At 33.0% G+C, this 24,895-nt stretch overlaps 1 protein-coding gene across 1 annotated transcript in view; it reads left to right on the top strand.

Annotated features, from left to right (window-relative positions):
* The window catches only part of LOC106870179 (carbonic anhydrase-related protein 10), a 1,185,504-nt gene that overhangs the window by 1,005,288 nt on the left and 155,321 nt on the right, over positions 1 to 24,895 (top strand). Inside the window, exon 9 of the mRNA XM_089355291.1 lies at positions 928 to 1,056. Coding sequence (XP_089211417.1) covers positions 928 to 1,056 — 129 coding nt within the window. The remainder of the gene's footprint in view (positions 1 to 927; positions 1,057 to 24,895) is intronic.

The following is a 24,895-nucleotide window of genomic DNA, read 5'->3' on the forward strand; positions in this document are numbered from 1 at the left end:
ATGAGACTTTAGTTTAATCCTTTAGTCAAACAGTTATTTAAGTAGGCACCAATAATGTTCTCGTTGAGCATTCTAAATGGACATATTGTCTTCAGGTTTGGAGAAGGTGGGTATCTTATGGACGCTTGTTCGCAAAATTTATGTCACTCTTACTGAATGCATTTCAGAATTCTCCTGATATGAAGGGCATCCACTTCTTATTTAAGTTAATTATCTTTACTAATAACGGGGAGCGCCCCGAAGTGATGAATATGATTAATACATATATATTTTTTTCTTTTTATTTATAATTGTCAGCCATGGAACTGAATGATATAGTCATATATTAGCAGATTTAAAATTTCGGAAATACGATACTCATTATATTTTACCTATATCTTAGATATGGGTAAATAAAATTAAATTCTCTTAAATGGATATATTTTATCTCAAATGTTAACGTATCTGGTACATTTAATTGTATTTACTCCTGGCCGCAGTCAATTCAAAACATACATACGACAGATGCAGACAGACCCAGGAGCATGTAGGCAGAAAAATAGAGAGGAAAAATATAGACAAACGAGAGACTGAAAGTTTGATATTTTGTGTGAGAGGGGATTATATTTTGCTAAGCATACATCCCATCTTTACATTGATTACGAGGGAATTGATAACTGTATGCAGTTATTTTATATTTATGGAATATTTAGATAGGTATTACAAAGGGGGAAAACATTTATGTCAATGGCTGCAGAACACAGTCAATTTGCTTCCTCGTTCCACTTGTTTGGTTTCTGGAGGCTGGTAAGAAATATAACTTCAGCTATACCACCATAAGTGTATGATTAGATCGATATTTTTTAAAATTTTGATGAATCGCATAATTACATCTTGATTGTTATTTTGTCACTTTGAATGCAATATTCTTTTTCCTTTCACTTTTAGCTTATGACACTTCGAACGATTTACACAAAAAACAAACATCGGCCATTACATAGTATTCAAACTAATTCACGACCAATAATGGCTATTAACCACCGTGTTATTCGGACAAATATCAATTTTCCTAAACCTGTAAGTATATTTTGTTATTTCTGTTTTAACACTTCTATTATGCACCAAAAAGCTTTGATTCTATATGATTCATTTTCTTTACACCTTCTATTATTTCAAATAAATTTCTTTTAATTTTTATCATTGTCAGGGTAGAACAAAATATATATTGAATCGTCAATAGATGCAAAATACCTACCAGTCACTCATTTTGGCCACTCTTCCTTTCTATTACTATGTACTTTTCTGTTCTACACTTTTATATCACTCTTTATAAATATCTCTCTCCATTAAACTGATATTCCCTTGATAAACTATATAAAGACGTTGTCTTCTGTGATGCCCCAATGGCCGTGTTTTATTATTAGTGTACTCATATTTCAGGTTTTATTTCAATAAAAATACTAGCGAAATATAACGCATTTCATTTCAATTATCCATCACATTTTAACGCATAGATACTACAATACTCAAAGGTCTGAACTTGGTATTCAATATTTCTAAAAGTTACGCTGGTTTCCTTTTGAACTTGGGACCTCAAAATCATACAATAGGCAATAATAAGCAATAGTAATGACAGTAATAAGCCAACAAATATTTGTAACTTTAACGTATTACACTAGTGCACCCATTATGCTTTTCTTTTAAAAGATATCAAAGCGAAACCAAACTGGATTCAACCGACTATTTATTTAAGCGTATAACTGACAGAATGTTTGGAAACTAAAATGAAAAATCACTTTCATAATGGGTTTATTCCACTTACATAGAAAATACGTTGAAATCGTCTTTTTAAGTGCATAGAGAAGCACACGGGGGCATGAATAAATAAGCATATTCGTGGATACAAAATAAAAACAAAGGTACTAACATTATTAAAAAATATATAATCAGAAATGTGTAACTGTGTGTCTGAGCAAGTGTAAGAGCGAGTCTGCGTGAATGTGGCCCCATATGAGTATTTGCGTACAGTGACGATGAAAAATATTCACATACACGCATTATTACAGGTGTAGTGTAGAAAGAGATACAGATAGGTAAACGGACAGAAAATGATAGACGGGAGTAGATAAAGAGAACGAAAGAGAAATAAAGAAAAAAAGCTCACATATATCTTTATTGACTAAGTTCCTTTAATTTTTTTTTTCTCGAAAGACGAAATAGACGTTTGCGCTCTTAGGTACTAGTGTTCGTGATTAACAGCATGATACCTATCTTTAAGCATTGGTTTAATCTAACATTAAAACAATCTTATATCTTTTCTCGTATAGAAACTATTACCTATTCTCTAAGTGTTTTCATAGAATTGCAAAACGATTTATTGTCTCACCATATGAAATATTTTCGTCGGGAAATATCCCAGCTTATAAAAAGAAAGTACAAAATCCTGAAGATTTGAAACATGAATGTTCTTAAAGATAATTTCTGCAGAAAAATATATCGCCCATAAAGTCAATGACACTTCGTCACTACGTATAATTGGATTTTTGCCATTAATTTCACTCACCAGTAAATTTGTTAATGCTGAATTAATTTGAACATTAGCGGTGGTTATTAATGTTTAGAATTACTTGTTCGCTACATTATATTTTTGCGATCTCCCTTTACAATAACGTCTTCTTTCCTTTCGTTTTCTTTTTGAGGAGGAACATATGTATATATATGTACATATTACTCATCATATACATATTACCAGTCATATATACATATTACCTGTTTTCTTTTTATGCTACTGTGCCTAATTAAATATCCAATAGCACTGGAACATCTGAAAATATTTTCGGCAAAGATTTCCATCCAATAATTTAAATAAACTTATTTATTCAGAAAAATGCTATGCTATGCGAGGTTATTTTCCCAGCTATAGCAGTGAAAGACAAATAAATAAGCTTAATTTAGAATTTACTTAATTTAGAGCACTGAAATCTATATTTTTAAGTATCATCCACTTCAAGTTTCTAATTCTTGCTTGAAACTTTCTTGAAAAAGCCTTTACTTTGCAAATCAAACTTTAGAAATATGATAAATAGAGGTAAGATTCGCTTCATCGAGTACTATAAGCCATATGTGTAGTCTCTTCTCAGCTCTTTCTTTCTCTTCTGCCTTCTCTCACTATCTATCTATCTATTTATTTCTCTCTCTCTCTTTCTCTCTCTCTCTCTCTCTCTCTCTCTCTCTCTCTCTCTCTCTCTCTCTCATATCGCAAAAAGTCTGGTTCGAGCCCCGATCTTCTGATTTCTTTTGCAGAGCTTAGAAAAACTAAAGTACCGCTGCAATAAGTGCATGAATATAAGAGAATGTGTTGAATAGAATCATAATTTACTGATCCACCTGTATTTTCTTTTATACAACCCAGACACTTTTCAGCGAACTTCGTACATTTCTCCATCTATCTGACTGTCTGATTGTCTATCTCTCTATCTATCTACGTATGTACGTACATATGTATGCATTCATATGTATCTATCTACCTATGAATCTCTATATCAATTTATATTGATAACCGTTTGTAGGTGAAGTTATAAATGTATTTCAAAATCGCACAATTTTGTGGAGTACACATTTATTATTGTTTAACAATAGCAGTTTTGACAGTAATACAAAATGTCGGCCTATTTAAACAGCTTATCCCTTAAAGGCAAAGTAGGTAGAAACTTCGAAATCATCAATACTATAAATACATATTATACGCATATTTAATATCAGATTCAGAATCTTTTTTCAATTATAAGGTATCAAATGTATATTATGCAACAACAAGTTTGCAGCAGTATTTTTCTGCAATATTCCAAGCGTTTCTGTGTAATGATACAAACGATGCATTAATTTGAGATGTTCTTTTTGCACAAAACTCTTTTTTCTTTTTTAAGTAACTCATAGCGTTTTCTGTTTATATAAATATTGCTAAATGATGATACATGTATATCATTATATCGTCTTGTGTTTATACTATTCCTAGTAATATAAAATCGGTGTACAGGGACTGTTTTACAATCCTTAATTTATCTACATTTTAGCACTTAATAGATTTCAATATTTGTTTTAAATGCAGTATTATTTTTGGTAAAAAGAAAGAAAAAAGTAACGTGTAATACGTATATGGAAGTAATAACAAACGGTAAGACTTTAGTAAGCATTAAAATTTGATAGTTGTTATTTAATTAAAAGGTTACTTTCCAAGCGTATTACATAAGATACAACAAATCAGATTTTCCTTCTTAATACGATATCTAAATGCATTTTGTTAGGTGCAAATTGATATAATTTCTTCCTCAAATTTTGCTTTACGAATAGGAGTGTATTGTCTTCTAAAGTATGAACCAAATAAAAATATAAAATGTTTTCAAAACTGATTGCTATTAGGTTTCCGTTATAAATAATTATTAATGTGCGCTTTCCATGATATATAAACTTATTTCAAAACCCCAAAATAAGAATTCCATGAATATCAATATAATGGCATTACACACACACACACACACACATTTGCAAGTATACAGAAACACGCGAATACATATTAACATACATACACATACGCAAATACGTTACCAAGGAACTAAAGTATGAGTCGTCTACGACCGTTGATGAATGAATCATTTATATAGATATACCTACCAATATGTATATGTGTGTGCTTGTGAATATACACTCGAACACACAAACCTATCATTTCTCTACATACAGGGCGATCACAAGTGTGTGTAGTATATATATATATATATATATATATATATATATATATATATATATTATAGATATATATGTATAACTATTTTTTTCTTCTGATGTAAATTTCGCCTTTATTAAAAATCATTTCTGATTTTACGGTTCTCTTCGGCTGTTCATAATTTGCATCTTTTGAATGTATATTCATAGATTTGTTGATTGATGTAAAAATAATAGAATGTTGTAGTTTCTCTACATACGATTAACTATAAATGATATGTTTTGCTTATGTCTTCTTACATATTGTGACAGTTTATTCATAATTCTATGATTGGGGTTTGTTTTTGCTTTTGTCATACCATTATGTATTAAGTTTTACATATATTTATATTTCTAGATGAGTATTTAAAAAAAAAATTCCAGTGGTATTGTCTACTGGTATCTATCACTGCTGCATATGAGCGCCTCGGTGTATTAAGTAAGGTATTTCTCTTACTAAGGAATAATTGATAAAATTCATACACTAAGCATTGGTGTGTGTCCGTATGTTTTCAGCGAAGATCTGTTTTAATCTCATTTTCCGTATGTATCGAAATGTCTGAAATGGAAGAATATTTTCTTCCGTTACTTTTATGAATCAGGCGTGTTCATGAAAGTTATTTGTTAATTTATGCAATCTTGTAAACTGAACGCAAGTGAAAAAGCATTCGAGGAATTTTCGAATAAATCGATGACACTTATAAACAAATGCAATTCACTTCAGCAGTTTGATAAATATAAAGACAGACAAACCAGTTATTGCTGGGAGAAAGTGCAAATCATTATAGCACTGTGACATCATTGACGCTACATAAGCTCTGTACACAGCTGTTATTTATAACAATGACAACGGAACACTGCAATGTACAGAATAAACTTATTCACTAGAATGAAATTAATTTTGAACATGCAGCGTATAAAAACTAGGGACCAGATTAAGATGTAGAACAGATTATTAAATTACAAATTGAATAAAAGCGTACTGGAAGATATTTAAGAACGAAAATCTAACAGTTACGCACGAAAATACAAAAGATAAGAGCAAGGTATTTTACCTGAGAAATTCCGTGCAAGGATATAAGATCAGAACCACGCGAAGAAACTAAAATGAGAATAATTGACGCCTTTCAGGAGTTTAAAACGAAAACCACACTCCTCTGGTTTTGAATATCTGAAATCAAAAATAAGTTTGTAAAATGTGACGCCAAAAATCAGTGAGTCAACACAAAATGAAAAAGGCTTGAAAAAAATATTAAACCCAAAGGAAACTGCATTACAGAAAGAAACTCTAATAAAACACTAGGATCAGAAAATATGTGGCTGTTGGAACAATATGTACAAAAAAAAACCTTTCAAAAGTACACTACTTCGCAACAACAGTACTCACCGTAAGAGTCTACTATTTAAATGAAAAAAATAGTCAAATGATAATAAAACCCAATGCCAGAAAAAGTTAATATAGTAACGATCTGATTAGTATGATGTGGCCAGCCTCTACAATTTTTTTTCCTTTGTGTAACAATTGTTATTCTATGTAATTCAGAAATTTCAAATGCTCACAAATAATGCTCATGGATTCATAGCAGAAGGATTATGACTATTTGTAAGGAAACAAACTATTCCTTGTTTGATAACAAATATTACCTTCAAATAAAGTGTCTCCACTAGGCGCGAAAACAGTTTACTATTTAAATGAAAAAGAAATAGTCAAAGGACGACAATTTGTATTCTTTTGTATGCAAAATAATGAAACAGGGCGGAAATTCAATAAACTATATCAAAACAAATTTCAAGTATCAGAAAGCGTTTACGAACAAAATAAAACCAAACAAGCCTGATACTCCGGCAAACCGAATAAAATTGTGTTAATATGCTTTAAAATAAATCAGTACAGCGTATAAGTATAGATTCTACAATGACATAAACCAATAAAGAAATGTAGTATAATACTAGACATGCTAATATTTGAGAGCCATTTTTACAAAGAATGTAGAACAGAAAGACAGAGTGGAAAGGATTGGAATAAAAAATTAAAAATTAATTGGCGAATCCAAAAGCAGCTTAACGAAAATGTGTTGAGACATTTAATTTATTTTGAAGCGAAACGAGCAACTTTTATAAACTACCGAAACTTCAAAAGTTTACTGACGAACATGCAACAAAGGTGAATATTCTCAAACCATTTGAATTAAAATTATGTCCGATTGTTGCAAGACGTACATCAAGCATCCAAAGATTAAGTTACAATACGTTATATGAAAACCATTAAGCAAATCAGCTGTATGTTTTATCAGCGATGATATAGATAATAAAACCACATGCCAGAAAATGTTAATATAGTAACGATCTGATTAGTTTAATGTGGCCAGCCTCTACAAAATTGTTTCCCTTGTGTAACAATTATAATTCTGTGTAATTCTGCATTTGCAAATGCCCACAAATAATGCTCATGAATTCATAGTAGAAGGATTATGACTATTTGTAAGAAAAGAAACTATTCCTTGTTTGATAACAAATATTACCTTCAAATAAAATGTCTCCACTAGGCGCGAAAATCACATGTAATAGGATTTTAGAAGAAAAATGTAATTTCGATCCTGGATTATTTTTAACATTTCCAACTCCGTTTTAAAATAACTTGGAAAATATGGCTTCGTGACTCATAATCAGGAATGAAAATAAGAGAAACAGAATGATTCATTAAATTAATAACATTCATAAATCGACGCAATTCACAATGGAAATTGAAGGAAAGGAATTTCCATTTCGGGAAATTTAAAAAATTAGCAACATGACATTATTACAACTGATTTGTACAACGAACCGATACTGAAACATTAAATATTGCAATCCATCCCACACTAAAAGAAATATCCCTTTTAATGTGGCAGGTTGTATAGTTACATAAAATAGTTGTAAAGTGATCTAAATGAAACGAGTTGAAGAACTATAAAAAATCATCGAAAGACAAATGATACGAAAAGTTTACTGTTTAATGCCATAATCGATTCAAAAGAAAACATGATCCCAAAATTATGAAGGAAATTTCACAATGAAGGCAAAGACAATATGAGAAACATTACATTTGTTCTCTCAGAATTAACATCTTTCATTCGGTTATTAAGGAGTTACAGATTATTAAAACTCGAAACAACTTCCTGACATGAAAAGATGCAGTTCATGATATGTGACGAGTTACTTTGTGTGTGTGTATGTGTGTGTGCGTGTGTGCGTGTGTGTGTGTGTGGGTGTGTGTGTGTGCGTGTGCGTGCGTGCATGCGTGTGCATGTGTGGAACATGTGAAATGGTTAAACAATAAATTTAAAAGGTTCAAAATTTGGAAAGAAGCTAATGGTAATACAAATATGAACCGTACAACAAAACCTTTTTGTACTTCATTAAATATTCACACCGCAAGAAGAAATATATCGATAAAAATAGAAACAAAATTAAGAGACGAGTCAGGGTACAGGGAAAAGAAATTACAGATACATTTATTAAGAATATTCTTTACGGTGAAAATCAAAATAATCATGCGAAAAGGAAATTTAAGGTATTATCTGTTTCTAAAATAAAGGTAGAAAATTATCAATAAGGAAAGCAAAAGGACAATATATTTATAAAGTTTTTTTTTTAATCCAAATCTAAACATGAATTTGTCATAGTCGCTACCGAGCATAATTACAACTATACAGGTAAAAAAAGGGAAAAGATTGTGCTATTCCACCTGCATTTCGTTTCAATCGCTGGAGTCTGCAAAAGCTTAAACAAAATTAAAGTTTATTGAGGCCTGTGTAGCTTTGTTCTTACTGTTTAGCCTTTTAAGAGGGTGGGTCGAAAAATTCATAGGCTGACTAGGAACGAATGAGGCTAGAGCTGTGAAATTGTTTACGCATTAATTTCAACACTTCTCATTAATAACTGCATCGTTTCTTTCTCGGCAAATTGACTGGCTGGTCAAACAAGACTTCAAATGTAACTGGTCGCAACTTCTCTTAAAAATGGATAACATTTGGCATCGCGGTGTTATCAAATACCTGCAGAAAATGGTTTCATCCCCTAAGGACATTCATGCTGATATCGTTGCTATAAACTTGGTATGACGCAGGTTACTGCTTGATGGGCCCTGTGACAACTGATCAAAAGCGCATCACGGGAAACTCTGATATTGTTTGAAGCAGATACAGCTGGTTTCCTTTACTGTCTCCTAAGGCAGGATGTGTTTTGTGTTCATTACTTTGAACAAGAGGCAAAGAGACAATGAGACAATCTATGCAATGGGAACACTCTTCTATATCTGCTCCAATAAAGATCAAGGTCGTTTCATTTGCAGGGAAAATGCTGGATCCAGCTTCCCGGAATTGTGATTATTGGCTATCTTCAATAATCACAATAAGCTTTCAAAGGCTGTTGTGAGTAATTGTGGCTTTGAACTGGTTGATCACCCTCCCTGTTCTTCTTATTTGGCCCTAATTCACAATCATCTGTCACTCAACACCATAAAACATTTGGCTGGCAAGCAAAATCACTAAGACAATGACGTCTCATTTTTGTTAACGTAGTTTTCTTATCAACACGATGAAAGCTTCTTAACTAATGCGATCCAAGTATCGTAACACCGATTGAAGAACTGTAGACCGCAAGGGGAATGATGTTGAAAAATAAACATGATTTGGTCACGTTCCATGGGAATATCTTGTGCAGCCTATAGATCTTTTCACCAACCAACATATATAGTTGATGTGTGTGTGTGTGTGTATGTGTGTGTGTGTGTGTGTGTGTGTGTGTGTGTGTGTGTGTGTGCGTGCACGTGCGCATGTGTATGTGCATGACTGAATACCTGGAGTTTCTAGTGAAATAAAGAATACAGTCGGTAACCAATTTGTTGAATTTCAATTATTGTAATTCTGAATAAATTTACAATGCATAGTATATGTTTATTATCGGCATCAGATATGCATGGTTATTTTAAAAGTTATTATATTACTACATTTCAATAACCCACTGTGAAATGAAAGAGCACAATATTATTCCAGACATGACAAATAAGTCAATTTATTTTAAATATATATGCAATGTAATGGAAATGAATATAAAATATGTCTCTTTTGTGCATTCAGTATCCTCCTCCGTACATTTATACCTTGTAATGTGTTAAGAAACTTCTTTAAAATCTCTGTGTTATAATGACTAGAGTTTATGAGTGTAAAAATAACCCACACACATTCAATATTTTCAACTACTTTCAGGCTTCTTGTATCTGTAAATATAATGTCTATATACGAAACGTTAGTTTTCATGTATAGAGATTAAAGCCAAAATGTAGCCCTGAATGTGAACTGTACTTTTTCTAAAAAGGTTGTACAGTCAAATGTGACATACACTTAATTCAGAATTTTAAAAAAATGGGTGATCTTCTAAAATAGAAATTCCACAACTGCTTCGTGTTTCGAAATAGAGTACCCATACAGACCCGTGGCATGGACAAACAAGACTTAGACACTGTACCAGATAAATATTGAGATGTTTATTTAAAATTAGAATCAGTGTTAACCTATTTCAATAACATGAATAACTGCAGGATTTCTTTGGTAGAATTTTTTTATAAAAGAATATCCATTAATTTCCTCAATGTTAGATTCTACTTAATCACTCCAAATGCTAAGTATTAAATTATTTAAATTTTTTTCATAAGATACTCGGCACTTCGCTCTTAATTCAAGCTATTTACGTCGCTAATGTGTTGGCATTCCATGCTCCAACACATCGGTTTCAGTATATTATCATCCATACACGGTTCCATAGAGTTTTTCCTGATGTGTGTGTGTGTATGTATATATATATATATATATATATATATATATATATATATATATATATATATATAGAGAGAGAGAGAGAGAGAGAGAGAGAGAGAGAGAGAGAGATACCCATACATGCATGCATACATATAATATATAGACATTTGTACACAAAGATATAGTTAACTAAATACATGACTATGTTCATGTTTAATTTAGAATTTTCGCATTTTGTTATTAATTTTATTTTTATAGATCGCTTGACAGGGTAAAGTTTCTAAGTTAATAGTCAACGATTCGAAACCTCAAGAATTTCGTTTTTAGAAACAGGATAAATCTGGCTTCTGCGTTGTTTCTTATATGCCGAATGAAACCATGTATGCATTTCCGCTAAAGACTTTTAGTCGCTTAGGATTTTACGTCAAGAGATATGTGTTGCTTTGTTTTGTTGTGATCAAATGTTTTACCGTTAGTTTTTCATGCCAGCAGCTCCGTGTTATAATACTCTGATGTTAGTGTTGTTTACATGTCTATTGTGTTCAATATGGGCATGGCGTCCTTGGTTTAACTATTTGTTTTGAAAAATTTTCGAGATTATGCACGTATTATCTTCTACGTGCTTTTTAAAATCAAATTTTGATGTGGTGTGTGATATATTATTTTGTAAATGTACGGTGAGACTACGAAAGAATGTTGTACTAATACGCACCGTGTAACAGCTGGATTCTTGACGGGATCTTCAGCTTATATGTTGGTGCTGTATTCATATGTGTATTCATATGGTTGTGGTGAAGATGTACTGAATTTTGTTGTTTTGGAAGTATGATATTTTACATTTATAGTCGGGTTTCATACGTTTTGTGTTCTGCTTTATGGAATATTTAATATTTCTCTTCGATAGTTTATAAGCATTTGATTATAATTTTGTTTCATCTCTGTATTTTAATTGGGTGTACTCTATAAAGTACTTATTGTTTTTTTTAATTTTGTCTGTTCTTTAATAACTTGGTCTACTAGTCTGTTGGGATATATGTTGCTAATGTTCGCTTTAGTCTGTAGATTTCTTTCTTTCGTACCTTGGTTGTGGACGGGGAATATACAAGCTCTTCTAAACACACAATCACACACACATACGCACACCCATATATATATATATATAATATATATATATATATATATATATATATATATATATATATATATACATACATATATTCCACAGGAGTAGTTTAATTTACATTTATACTGAAGATACTAAGATACAATTATGTACGCATCCCGTAGATTTCATATATTGATCATAAAATATCAGTGTCGCTTTTAACATTATAGTTCTGTACTGAAGAAATGATCTGTAAAATGTCTCAATGTAACAACGATATCATTTATAAATTCGTTTGCTGTACTCTGGTTTGGATATAAGATTAAATCTTAAAGATTACAGGGTTGAATATTATCACTGAGAAATGTCCATGCGAAATTGGTACTTTCCGTTTATTATTAATATGGAAGACTAAAACAACCAAGAAAGAAACAATTATAAGTTTCCACTTTCATTGTGATTCATCTTCACTTGAAGGCATCTACTCTGTGGCTTCCGCATCGACGACACCGAAACACATTTCTGATCAAAAATAGGTGTAAACTGGGTAAATTATTTTCTTATTATCTTTTCTGCTGTTCTTCGATACAGGATATTCAGATAAGGCGAATTCTTTCATGCAAAACAATATTTATTAAACGATCAAACAAGAGTGAACACGCAAAAATGTCGACAATATTTATATTATCGTCAAAGGAATTCCTCATTGTAAATATTCAGAAATAGCTTCAAATAGAACTTCCCACTCCCTGTTTTTACACCAAGTTATATATATATATATACTTTGTGTATAAGTTTGTATACAAGGCATGAATTTGTTTTTAACTGCATGGAGTACAACACGCTTGTACTTTTATGCATACATATGTGCATGTAAAATGCACATGTGTTTTACTTCTTTTAGTAATTCATATATTGAATAAAAAGTTGTATTCAGTTTAAGCATTTAGTATAGTATACGGAAACTTAAATTATTGAATTTAAGATGAAATTCAAATTGCCTATATGTATGTGTACAGATATCCAAGCACAGCACACGAAAATTACACACACATAGAAGTAAGTATGCACATTTTGATAAGCTTCATTAACACAAAAAAAAATTGACCCCTGAAATATTGCAGCAACAAAATTCAACATACTTACAAAAGAACTAAAATTTACCGCAAAGATAATATTACAAAATTGTGCAGAAAACTGAGACTTACAGAAACACTAATTGATTATAGTAATGACAATGATTCACTGATGAAAATCAAAAGCAATTTTCTTCCACCTAATGGTAGGAATAAAACACTAGATGACTTTTATGATCGTATCCTGAATTACCCGAATACTTTGAACAAGTGAAGAATCAACTCGAACCTCAACAATACTGCATGGAAGAATTTAATTGAACTGCAAATCAATAAAGAACTGACAAAGAAGCTGACAAAGGAAATGCAGGAGTTCTGATGGACACAGTATACTACAAAACCCTAGTACTGTCCATGCTAAAAAACGATACCGTCTGCGAAAAGGTTGAATACTATAAACAGCAGAAAACAATGAAAAATCCGTCATACTTAATTCACCAGCATGGAAGAGGTCTAAGAGACAAAGAAATAGATTGTATCACAAATTTTAAATGTAAACCTAATCTCTTTTACGGCCTACTTTAAATCATCAAGAGCCAAATAATTAATGAAGCATGCAAACAATCATGAGGTTTACACGTTAATGTTCAAGTTCTACCAGGTTTAAAACTAAGACCAATTATTGCTGGCTTAGCGTGTACAACCCACCGATAAAGCAATTTTCTAGACATCCTACTGAAACCCTTTTCGAAATATATCAAAAGCTTCATTAGCGATTATTTAGATATGTTAAATCACCTACCAAAATCAAACAATGCAAGGCAGTTAAGGTGTCCTTCGAAGTTGTCAATCTATGCACCAATATCTCATGCAACTATGGAATAGAAGCAATCAAATTCTGGCTGAAAAATTATCCCAAAAAACTTTCAGAGTTCATTAACCTAGAATTTATTATTTTGACACTTTAAAATTAATCTTCCAGAACAATTACATTCTCTTTGATACTACCCACTACGGGAAAAATGTGAAACTACGATAGGAACAAAAGCATCCCGAGTCCTTCAGTTCCTATTAATGAGTTAATTAGAATTAACTATATATCAAATCTCACTACAAAAATATAGATTGTCCTTTTACCATTATATAATAGGGAACTGAAAGAGATATCTGGATGATGCTTTATTGTTTGGCATGAGAATATTGATAAATTCTTTCAATTTAAATCGCTATGCAATAGTATAAATCTAAATATTCAGTTTACAATGGAGTACAACAAAGAGCAACTCCGATTCTTTGATATTTTGATTTTAAAAGTCAACAATCAAATTGAAACCGATATCTATTATAAACCAACTATCCCGAAGCAATGCCTTCTGTTTAATTCACGCCGTCCAAAACACATTAAAAAAATATTACTTTTAATTTGATTAAAAGTATTTGCATAATAGGGTCTGATGGACATACTCTGTACCTTCGACTTCAAGACATTAGAACCACAGTAGGCGAGACATTATCCACACTCACTAACAGATGATGGGATTAAACTTGCCAAGAAAATAAATATCAAAACAAAATCCCACATCTCGTCTACATGTACTACCCTATATCGACACTCAACACTAAAAACAATGAGGCATACAACATTATTAAAAATTTACCTCTACTTACGAGGATCCAAAGATGAACCACATTCTAGAAACGCACAAATTAATAAAAAGTAAAAAACAATCTAAATCACTAAAAAGAATATTGACAAATGCGACGTTATACCCAAGAACACCAGAACCACAGTTAAAAGATGTGGGCCTCCAAAATGTGGAACATTCCCCAACCTACTGGGAGGTTCAGAATTATACTTCAAACAGGGTACGATATTCACAACGAAGACTAATTTCACTCATGCATCCGAAAATTTAATCTATGCGAGAAGTTGTTCCAGATGTGAACACAACTATATAGGCCAAACAATGATGTGCTTCAGAAGAAGAACTACATTCCATAAGGAAGAGATTCTTTCTCCAAGGTATAGGGTAATTCCTTTAAGCGAACACCTACAGAGATGTGAGTGGAATCCAACCAAACTTCACGATTTTCCCCATCTGCCAGGGCATGGAAACAATCTCTATACAGCAACGATTAAATAAAGCGATTATATTTGTCAAGGCATACAAACAACGCTTCAATATGAACGCATAACTAATTTTGGATCCTGCAAATATTTGAATTTATGAACGCATAACCAACTTCCAAAAAAATGTACCTCACCCCTCCAAAAAGTGTACCTATTTACGAAGAGACTCTCATGCAACTAACATGGGCTAGACATTCCTTAAGATACAACGAAATTGCAATAGTTTGACCAATTTGCCAGTTATGATTAGCAAAACGGGAAACCTGTGTACTAAATAAGTATTCTAAGGAGTTATATAAAGTTCATATAAATTATGTGCACCAAGAGAGAAAATCTCTTCAGCGAAACTCTTCGGTATATATATATATATATATATATATATATATATATATATATATATATATATATATACTTAGATAGAGCAAATTAATACTGAAGAACAGATTTAATTCTAGCATTAAAGTTTTTGTTTCAATTTTCATTTCATTGAGTAATACATGTTAATTACCGTTGTACTTAGAGTACATATCCGACACAAATTACACTTACGTTTATGTGCTTTCATGGAAATATATTCATCAGCTGGTGCTCTATGAAACCGGAATATACAATAATATCCTGAACGTATTCAAAAGCTTCTTTATAGTGTAAATGTTCATGAATTACTTTGTGGTAATTGCGTTCTTGGAAGAAACTTGTGAAAGGGTTTCGATCGTTTTGTTAATCAATAATATACGCACAGTTCATCACAGCCGAAGTGCAAAGTATAAATATTCTATGTGATCATTCGGACTTCTATAAACGACATCCAAATTACCAAGTGTTGCTTCTTCACCCACGTCATGAAGGAATAATATCTTCTTTTAATATCTATCTTACTAGTTTTCTACAAGACTGTTATGTCTAAGGATTCTACCCAATTAGGAATAACATCAAGATAAACAAGATCAACAACATCACATATTGTGAGCTAGTAGAATCATTTGAGCACTGGAAATATAATTACCGATAATTATTGCCAGCTTTTTACGCCCTAAATTAAAATCACGCCAAAGTTAACTTTGACATTCGTCGATAAGTTTAAGTATCATCAAGTACCGAGTTCGATGGTATCCCCTCCTCTTAAAATTCTTGGCTCTGTGCCTTAATTAGAAACCATTTATGTGTATACTATTTATTCAATTTGCCAGTCGCCCAATTTCATGCATGAATTTTAGGTTACCCTTAATGTGCTCGTCAGTGAAGTTTCTTAAGATATATTTCCATTAGGCCGCTCACAATTTTACTGTACCGAGAGAATACCCCACAAATACCTCTTACTTATATCGGTTCAAGAGCGTCAGAATTTGGATGGGTTTAAGGGTCTGAAATAATTTAAGCAACATCTTGATTCTCTCTCTCTCTCTCTCTCTCTCTCTCTCTCTCTCTCTCTCTCTCTCTCTCTCTTTCTCTCTCTCTCTCTCACACACACACGCACACACAAACACACACATGAAAAACCCCTATGTGCGTGCGTGCAAACACATATGCCTCTGTGTGTGTGTGCGTGCACAGAATTTGTGTCTATGTGTATCGATGTTCGTTTATTTGAAAACAACGTAACCATTTCTCAACACAATCTCTAAAACCCTTCACATTAAGATACAAACCAGAATGAAGTTGGAACACGATTTCAAATACCCTTTCGGGCCTTGTGCCTAAAGTAGAAAATATTTCAAATACCCTTGAAGATATAAAATTGCATGAATTTTCTTTGTATCACACTTAAATTACACCTATAAAATATTCAGAATTTTATCGGCGATAAAGTGGAATGTCATATATTTATATAATGTTTCAAACTTCATAAAAAATAGTTAGATTCACAGAGCATCGAACCTAAATACTTTAGAATCTAAAGCAAATTTAAGCTTGAAAGAAAATTCTTAACTTTGTAAGCGATAATAATTTTTGATATGGAAAATTTTAATAAAAGTATTAGTATATCAAAAGAGATTATTCCAAAATACTCTATGTATATATTTTGAGTGAAAATCATCTACTTTTCAGTATTGTCACAGGTGGTAGAACACTTGTGATAAAACAAATTTCTGATGTCAATGCATACAAATTTCAGTGAGAAACTCTAACAAAATAAATTATTTCTATCTTTCGTTGTATATGAAATCGAGTACAAACTTTTTAGCGATAGGATTTTTCAATGAACTATTTTGATAGTGAGTTTAAATATCATATAGGCACTGCAAAATGACCATACATCAAACAGATTAAGGATTCCAATTTACTTGTTTGTCAAAGAAGGTGGTAGAACACTTATAAATTGAAAGGATGTTGCTTGGAAGATGGCACAGAGAAGAACGGTCGTTTGGAAAGGGTTATATTCACCAAAACTCAACAACATACGTACTATATCAAGAGTAAAAATTTACTTACTACTTCTCTGTAATTGCTGGCCTTGTGTCGCACTTTGGAATTAATATTAGTAATCAGTTACACTGGAAATTAATACTCATCGAAATAATGAAAAGACCAAACATATTCAATTGCTCTATGGCGTGATTTTCCATGACTCATAAGTTTGGGACTCATTGTCAAAATCCTGCTGTATCGGGTAAATTAATACGCGCATTCACGAATATTACATTATAACAAAATATATCCAGATAAGTCTTCGTAATTTGACATTTCTAAAACTAACTGCTGAACAAATGACTTTACTTTTACCGTCTTTGACACTATATAACCAGACAGTATTAGTGTCTTATCTTGTCTGTTTTTGTTATGGTGCTGACCACATTGTTATTTTCGATATCTATTAAATCTATCCTATATATTTGGAATTAAAGTGTTATTATGATGACAGCGCTTTTATGCAGAAACATGTCGCCAATAGCTGGCTATAAAAACGAAAAACAGACTTACGCAAATCTGTTGTCAGCTTTCTTAGATATTTTCCAGTCACAGACTGTGCAAAATAACATATTCATAATGTTATAAAGAAGTTATTAATGATCTGGTCTCCTCCTTTATTTCAACGTATATCAGTTGTAATGGTTCGATCACAAATAATCAGTACTCTCTAAAATTGTTTATGTTTGGCATTTTGGTAGATACGATACAGCATTAAAGTGAATAATTAGATTATATAGTGCGTCTTAATCTTTCCTATTTTTTTTTCTTTTCGGTTTAAATCGTTTTGTCAGTTATGAATTTTGGCCCTCCTTTGTAAGTAGATTACCAGTTTTTCGGATTATTCAAGTAGCAAAACCTAGTATACCATATAAAACCAGCTTTTTCTTGAAATTTTGGTTAAATATTTCTATGAAATGCATTAAGAAATTAAAATTAATTATTATGCAGACCGTTCTCTAATAGATTGTTTTTCGAAACGAATGCTGATATCTATACCAGCTGTCCTAATTTTAGCGTACACACTCATTTTATCACCTTTCATTTGATATAGCCCCGTTTTTCTTTTATTACTTGAGTAGAGACATCCGATTTATGATATTACTACTACGTTTATTATTATTATTATTATTATTATTATTATTATTATTATATAGAAAGGATTGAGGTAACTCCTCCTGAAGATATAGAGTCAAAATTAAAAGAAGAGTGCCATTTGCTATCTCGTGAACAATATTTCGACATCTTGCGTGTCTTCCACTGGTTCAAAAAATAAATTTGTCAATCTACTTCATTTTCGTTTATATAGAAAGGATTGAGGTAACTCCTCCTGAAGATATAGAGTCAAAATTAAAAGAAGAGTGCCATTTGCTATCTCGTGAACAATATTTCGACATCTTGCGTGTCTTCCACTGGTTCAAAAAATAAATTTGTCAATCTACTTCATTTTCGTTTATATAGAAAGGATTGAGGTAACTCCTCCTGAAGATATAGAGTCAAAATTATTATTATTATTATTATTATTATTATTATTATTATTATTAAGTTGAAGGCAGCGAGTAGGCAGAATCGTTAGCACGCCGGTATTTCTTCTGCCGCTAAGTTCTAAGTTCAAATTCCGCCGAGGTTGACTTTGCCTTTCACCCTTTCGGGGTTGATAAATAACGAACCAGTGGAACACTGGGGTCGGTGTAATCGACTAGCCCCCTCTCCAAAAGTTCAGGCCCTGTACATAGAGCAGAAAGAATTATTATTAAGTAGAAGGCGTCCAGCTTTCAGAATCGTTAGCGTGCTGGGCTATATGATTAGCAGCATTTCGTCCGTCTTCACGTTCTGTGTTCAAATTTCACCAATGTCGACTTGCCTTTCATCCTTTCGGTGTTGGTTGATTAATTACCAGTGAAACACCATAGTCAATGTATTTGAGTTGTCAACTCCCCACGAAGCAAGGTGACTGGCATCTGGAATGTTGCGAGACACTCACTGCCCTCAACCAGGAGGGTATTGCGATCAGTGAAACATCCACTTTTGAGTTCTACAGAGGGTTAGTCAAGAGAAAGGACGATGACGTACTTGGAGAGACGCTAGGCGTTGACGGAGTCGAACTAATCAGTCTATTCAGCAGGACTTTCGAGCCGTAGACGATGGATAACTTCCAGAAATCCCTAGTTTGGCAGCGCTACTCGGGGGCACTGCTGGCTTGAAATAAACTCTACAGGCATGGAAATGCTGTCAGGTGGATCTACCCCAGATGCACGCAGAGCGACGAAACCGTTCTGCACACACTCGTCCAGTGTCCTTGCATTACTGCCTTGTGAAGTTATATTGAACAGCTGTTATAACGTGTAGGACGTGTCCGGCTTTTAGCCGAGTCCATAGTGAGGATCGGTCTGCCGCCTTCCATCTGTCCGGAAGGGCAGGCAATTTTCATCTATCTGATAGCAGTAGCGAAAGCGGTTGTATGGTGGACCAGGTTGAAAGGACTGAATATAGACACTTTTCTCTTCGATCAATTCCTTGTCAACTTTTTCAAATTTCACTTGAAAGGAAGATTAAGGTGGAGAGAGAAGTACTATCTCCCAGTACATGTGCTAAAAGGTGGGTGAATATAGCGAAAATGGCCCGTGAGTGAACCTACTCTAATAACGCACCTATAGGCTAGTGAATTTTAGAAGGAGAGTACCCTTCCCGGATTAGCAGGGTACCTGAGTCAATTCCAGACGGTTAACCCCATCCCCTATTGGGGAACATTCATCGTTCTATTCTTTTGTTGGATACCATTGTTATTCTTTTGTGTACTTGTTGTTTCTGTGTAAAATCTCCACGGTCCTTGTCTACTGTATCGTCCCCTGTATGTCGACCCTAGTGGCTAATACATGAAATATTAGTAGTAGTAGTTGTAGTAGTAGTAGTTGTAGTAGTAGTAGTAGTAGTAAAATTATCATGATTTGAAATATTTAAAAAATTTATTCACAATGAAATGGGGAGATAACGGAAATTCTTACTCCATAACTCATGCTATTTCTTCGCATGTCATTGAACCATTCTATATCTATATGATTATAGAAACAAAAATGTTATAAAGCATGTACGGATAAAGACTAAAGGGAGCAGTACATAATACATCTATTTATAGATTCATCATATGCGTAAAGAACATTCTTCAATTGGTGTATTATGTAAAGTAATGCATGGCACATATATACGTGGTGTGTTCTCAGAATTCACGGCACATGCGTGTGTGTGTGCATGTGTGTGTGTATGTACCTGTTGTAATATATTGTACACTACAAGATGTATAGAATGTAATTAAATACAGAGAAACTTAGGACAAATCTTAATTGTAGTAGAAATTTAGTAAAAACTGGTATGATTTCAGTTATCTAAGAACTGCAGTGATTAATAACGTATTATATAGACAGTCTTGTAATTCTGAAGCTTCCAAACTGTATATGTACACACACTCTCACAGACTATACACACACATATACATACATATTTCAATCCAAACTGCTACCCATAAATTAACTAGTCCTTTCTGCATTCTAACTGTGTGCTGTTCACTTTTAGATGATGGATGAGGTACAGCCTTTTTAAGGCATACTAAGTCAGAATATAAATATTCAAATTTCTTATTCTTCTATTATCAAATATGATATGAGAAAATGCTGATTGTATTGTTGCTTGCCAGCTTTCTGTCAATATCAAGCATTTTATGTGATTTGGAAGAGCCGTAGCCAGAATGACTACCAGCACCATGGAAACAATACCTTTTACAGCACTTGTTACAGCAGTCCTGTTGGATAAAACTTCAAGTACTTTGTATACAGTTATGAATGCATATCTCTATTTATAGACGAAAGGATAAAGTTATTAGACTCATACCGCCCGAAAGACAACTTTAGATAATTTAATAATAAATAGAAAAATACTTTCAGAGTTATAGTGATTTTTGACACATGATTAAAATGTTTCAAAAAATGATTCATGAATATATAACACTCTCAGGAAAAATTTATGCATGAATACACGCCAAATTTTGCAGTCGTTTGTTGCCTGATCGGAAATCAAATACACTTTGTTGAAACAGTTTCTAATGGTCGGATTATAAAATTTGACCAAGCAATAAGATGCGAAGATCACATGCACAGAATACTGGCATCATCGCGGAGGCCACGTTACAGCTGGGGAGGGGTACTAAATCCTTGTTTATATTAGGTTGTTTTTTTTTTGGGCCGCAGCAATGAAAACCAATTAGATATAAATGTGTAGCAGACATAATAAGCACTGGATTATTGTGGAGTTAATTGCCAGGGGAACGATTCCTCTTTTATTTGAGAATAATTACAAAATTTTAGCAATTAGATGCAGGTGCGAATTGGGTTCAAACAAGGATGATGAAGAAACATTCCACAAAACTGAATTTATGAATTTGCCCAACTGCCTTACATTTATTTTGTTGTGAAATTTGCCTAACAGTCGATTACTGATATTGGCATGAAATCACGAAAGTCAGTTGACTAAATGGAAGAGAGTTTATTTTATCCAGACCAAAGACAAGGAAAACAGAGTCGTTTAAATCCAAAATGAAAAGTGACGTAGCTAATTTCCGTTAATATTATAGATCGACATTGTATCTAATCTCACTAAGCTTGAAATCTAAAACCGTGTATTGCAAATAATTATGATTTTTAAAAAACAAGACATGTGATAAGCTTATGCAAATTTATTTATATCTTCAACTATTGCATAATTCTGAATATGTGTGCACATGACATGTAAATGTTAGAATTAAAAGTTTTCTATATTAAAAATTTATGATCTTCCAGATTTAAGACGTTTCTTTAAAATCTGTTTATTCTTGTGAATCTGATTTTGTATTTTATAGATATTCTTCAGTTTATTTTACAGTCCATTTTCGACTTGTAGATTATATGTTGTTTATCATCTAATATTTATCTTAAACTTTAATATATCTACTTATGCCTTACATATTTTGGTTTATCTTCACTTCGTCTACGTATGTTTTCGACTCGATTTTTTTTATTTACATAATGGCTGTTACGTTCTTAGTAGCATTTCTTTTTTTTTTATATTTCTAAAGGTTCGTTTTATTATCTACTCTGGTATACCCAACATTTTTTTCTTTCCAGTGAAGTCATTTTGTGATTCATTGTTTTACATTCTTGGTAATGTTAATGTAAGTTACTTTATGATTTCAACCAACGAAAATATTAGCTGGTTTATAGCAGATGTTTGATTTTTTTTACTGCTTGGATAGCTTATCTCTATAATATTGTATTCCACATGGTATGCCCACTTTGTCAATTGAATTGCTAATATTTTACTCCTTTCAGATAATCTTAATGGTTTCTAACCTGAATGCTTGTGAATGCAACATATCTCTTATTTTTGTATATTTGAAAAATATCCATTATTATATAATTTATTCTATGTAATTTCGATCTTTGATTGATATTGCTACTCTACGCAATGAAAACTAATTCGTACTTTAATTTGGCATTTGATGTTTCAATTCATGAATGTACTCATTCTGAACAAGTGACGATTTAAAGTCTTATATTATGACTCTTCTAGTCCCTGAAATCTCATGTTTCCCTTATCTAATACATTAAGATCTATTTTCTTTCTAATTCCGACAAATTCGACTTTGCCTTTCATCCTTTCGGGTCGAAAAAATGAGTACCAGTTGTGCACTGGTGTCGATGTAATCGACTTACTTCCTCACCCGAACTTGGTGGCCTTGTTTTAAGATTTAAAATCAATATCTTAAGAATTTTTTGCCTTAGTTTTCTTCACTTCCCTCTCTCTCTCTCTCTCTCTCTCTCTCTCTCTCTCTCTCTCTCTCTCTCTCTCTCTCTCTATCTCTCTCTCTCTCTCTCTCTCCCTCCCTCTCTCTCTCTCTCTCTCTCTGGCTCACTCTTTTCTTTCCTCTTTTTCTCCTGGATATACCCCACAAGTTTCAAGTGTGAAATAGATTACTTATATATGTTTATATGTGGATCTGCACGCAGAAATATATAAGAAATCTGCAGTCATTTTCTGAAATTCGTTTCTTAGATTGAGCGTTTATTACAAGTGGAAACTGACGGTGTGTGTTTGGCAATTTCAATGCCGTGGGACAACGAAAGTATTCTAGAAACTGTATAATGCTGTCGACAGGAAGACAAGTAAAGCATTATATGCAGGTTTCGTGAAAGGCAAAAAAAAAATCATAGCCTGGGAACAACTAAGAAACGCCCACAAGAACTATATGAACTTTTCCTCTCTTGAAGGTTAAGGAACAGCTTGCAAAATTCCTGTATATGGCAGTGCAATGAGGACAGAAATAATTATTTAGGAGAAGCCTTCAGGCACAACAGCTTCAAGAAGTGCAGTCTGCGATGAATCGTTCTTACACAATATCGTTCAGTTTCTATGCATATTGGGAGCTTCTATCGGACAGCTGCCTATTTAGCGGACGATTCTTACTCTAGGTCAACCAATAGTAAGGGCATGCGTGTTACATCCATAAGGTACGGAGGTTTAGTAAGACATCCTCTCATATCTCATAGCTATCTATTGAAGGTTCGTTTGAAAGTTAATGCGTGGTGTCAGTCGCTGCACCGCGACGCGCAACAGGCGTTCGGCCTGCAGCAAACGGTCGACTCGGAACAAACTGTCTAATTAAAACGGAGCACCGTGTAGCCGGCTGAGCCTCACAGACGCGATGTGATATATGCTTCGTGCTCTGAATGCCAAAGTGAAGAAATTCAACCAAGAGCGTACGCGTGATGCATCGGTAGGATAAAACTAACCTATCTCACGACGGTCTAAACCCGTCTTACGTTCCCCGTTAGTGGGTAAGCAATCCAACGCTTTGCGAATTCTGCTTCGCAATGATAGGAAGAGCCGACATCGAAGGCATTTTCCTCACTAGCCAATCTCTCATCCCGGAAAAAGAAATGTAGATTATGTCATATTTCTGTGGAAAACATCACAAGTGGGATTAGCAGCTACTCAAAAATATCACAAAAATGTTACCACCGTATGAGATAGTACATTGTCGTGAAAACAATGAACAATGTCATTCGAAAAAAAAAAAGACAGTCCTCGAAAAAATATAGAGAATCACACTATTGTTGAATTCACACGCAAACATCAACACGAGAAATACTGGTTGAACATTCACATCAAAACATATGTCAAATGTAAACATAACAGGCCGGAAATTGTTGTTTGAGATATACAAGAAAAATTATGCACTGTCACAGAGATCAGCTGTATGATGATGTGAATATTTCTAAGAGAAAGAGGATAGCTAGGGACATCTGCTCCGGGTAAACGCCTCAGTGAAATATTGATACGCTAGAGTTTTCAGAAAGAAAATCAACCAACTAATTCGTACATGCGAGATAAAAATCTGTAAGTGGAACAGTAAAAATATGCAAGACTTTTCCTAAGTTTAAAATGTGACATTGTTTCTGTTATCTATAACCGAACGATGGAGTTTTGTATGCTTGTTAGAAACCAGCTCCTTCCTCAGAGGAAGAATTCAAATAATTAATTAAAAACAGGAAAGAACGTTTACACATATAGGTGTGTATATGCGTATATGTATGTATAATTTTATTGG

Source organism: Octopus bimaculoides, chromosome 7 (genome assembly GCF_046866305.1).
Source record: "Octopus bimaculoides isolate indiv1 chromosome 7, ASM4686630v1, whole genome shotgun sequence".
In the NCBI taxonomy this organism is placed as follows: Eukaryota; Metazoa; Mollusca; class Cephalopoda; order Octopoda; family Octopodidae; genus Octopus; species Octopus bimaculoides.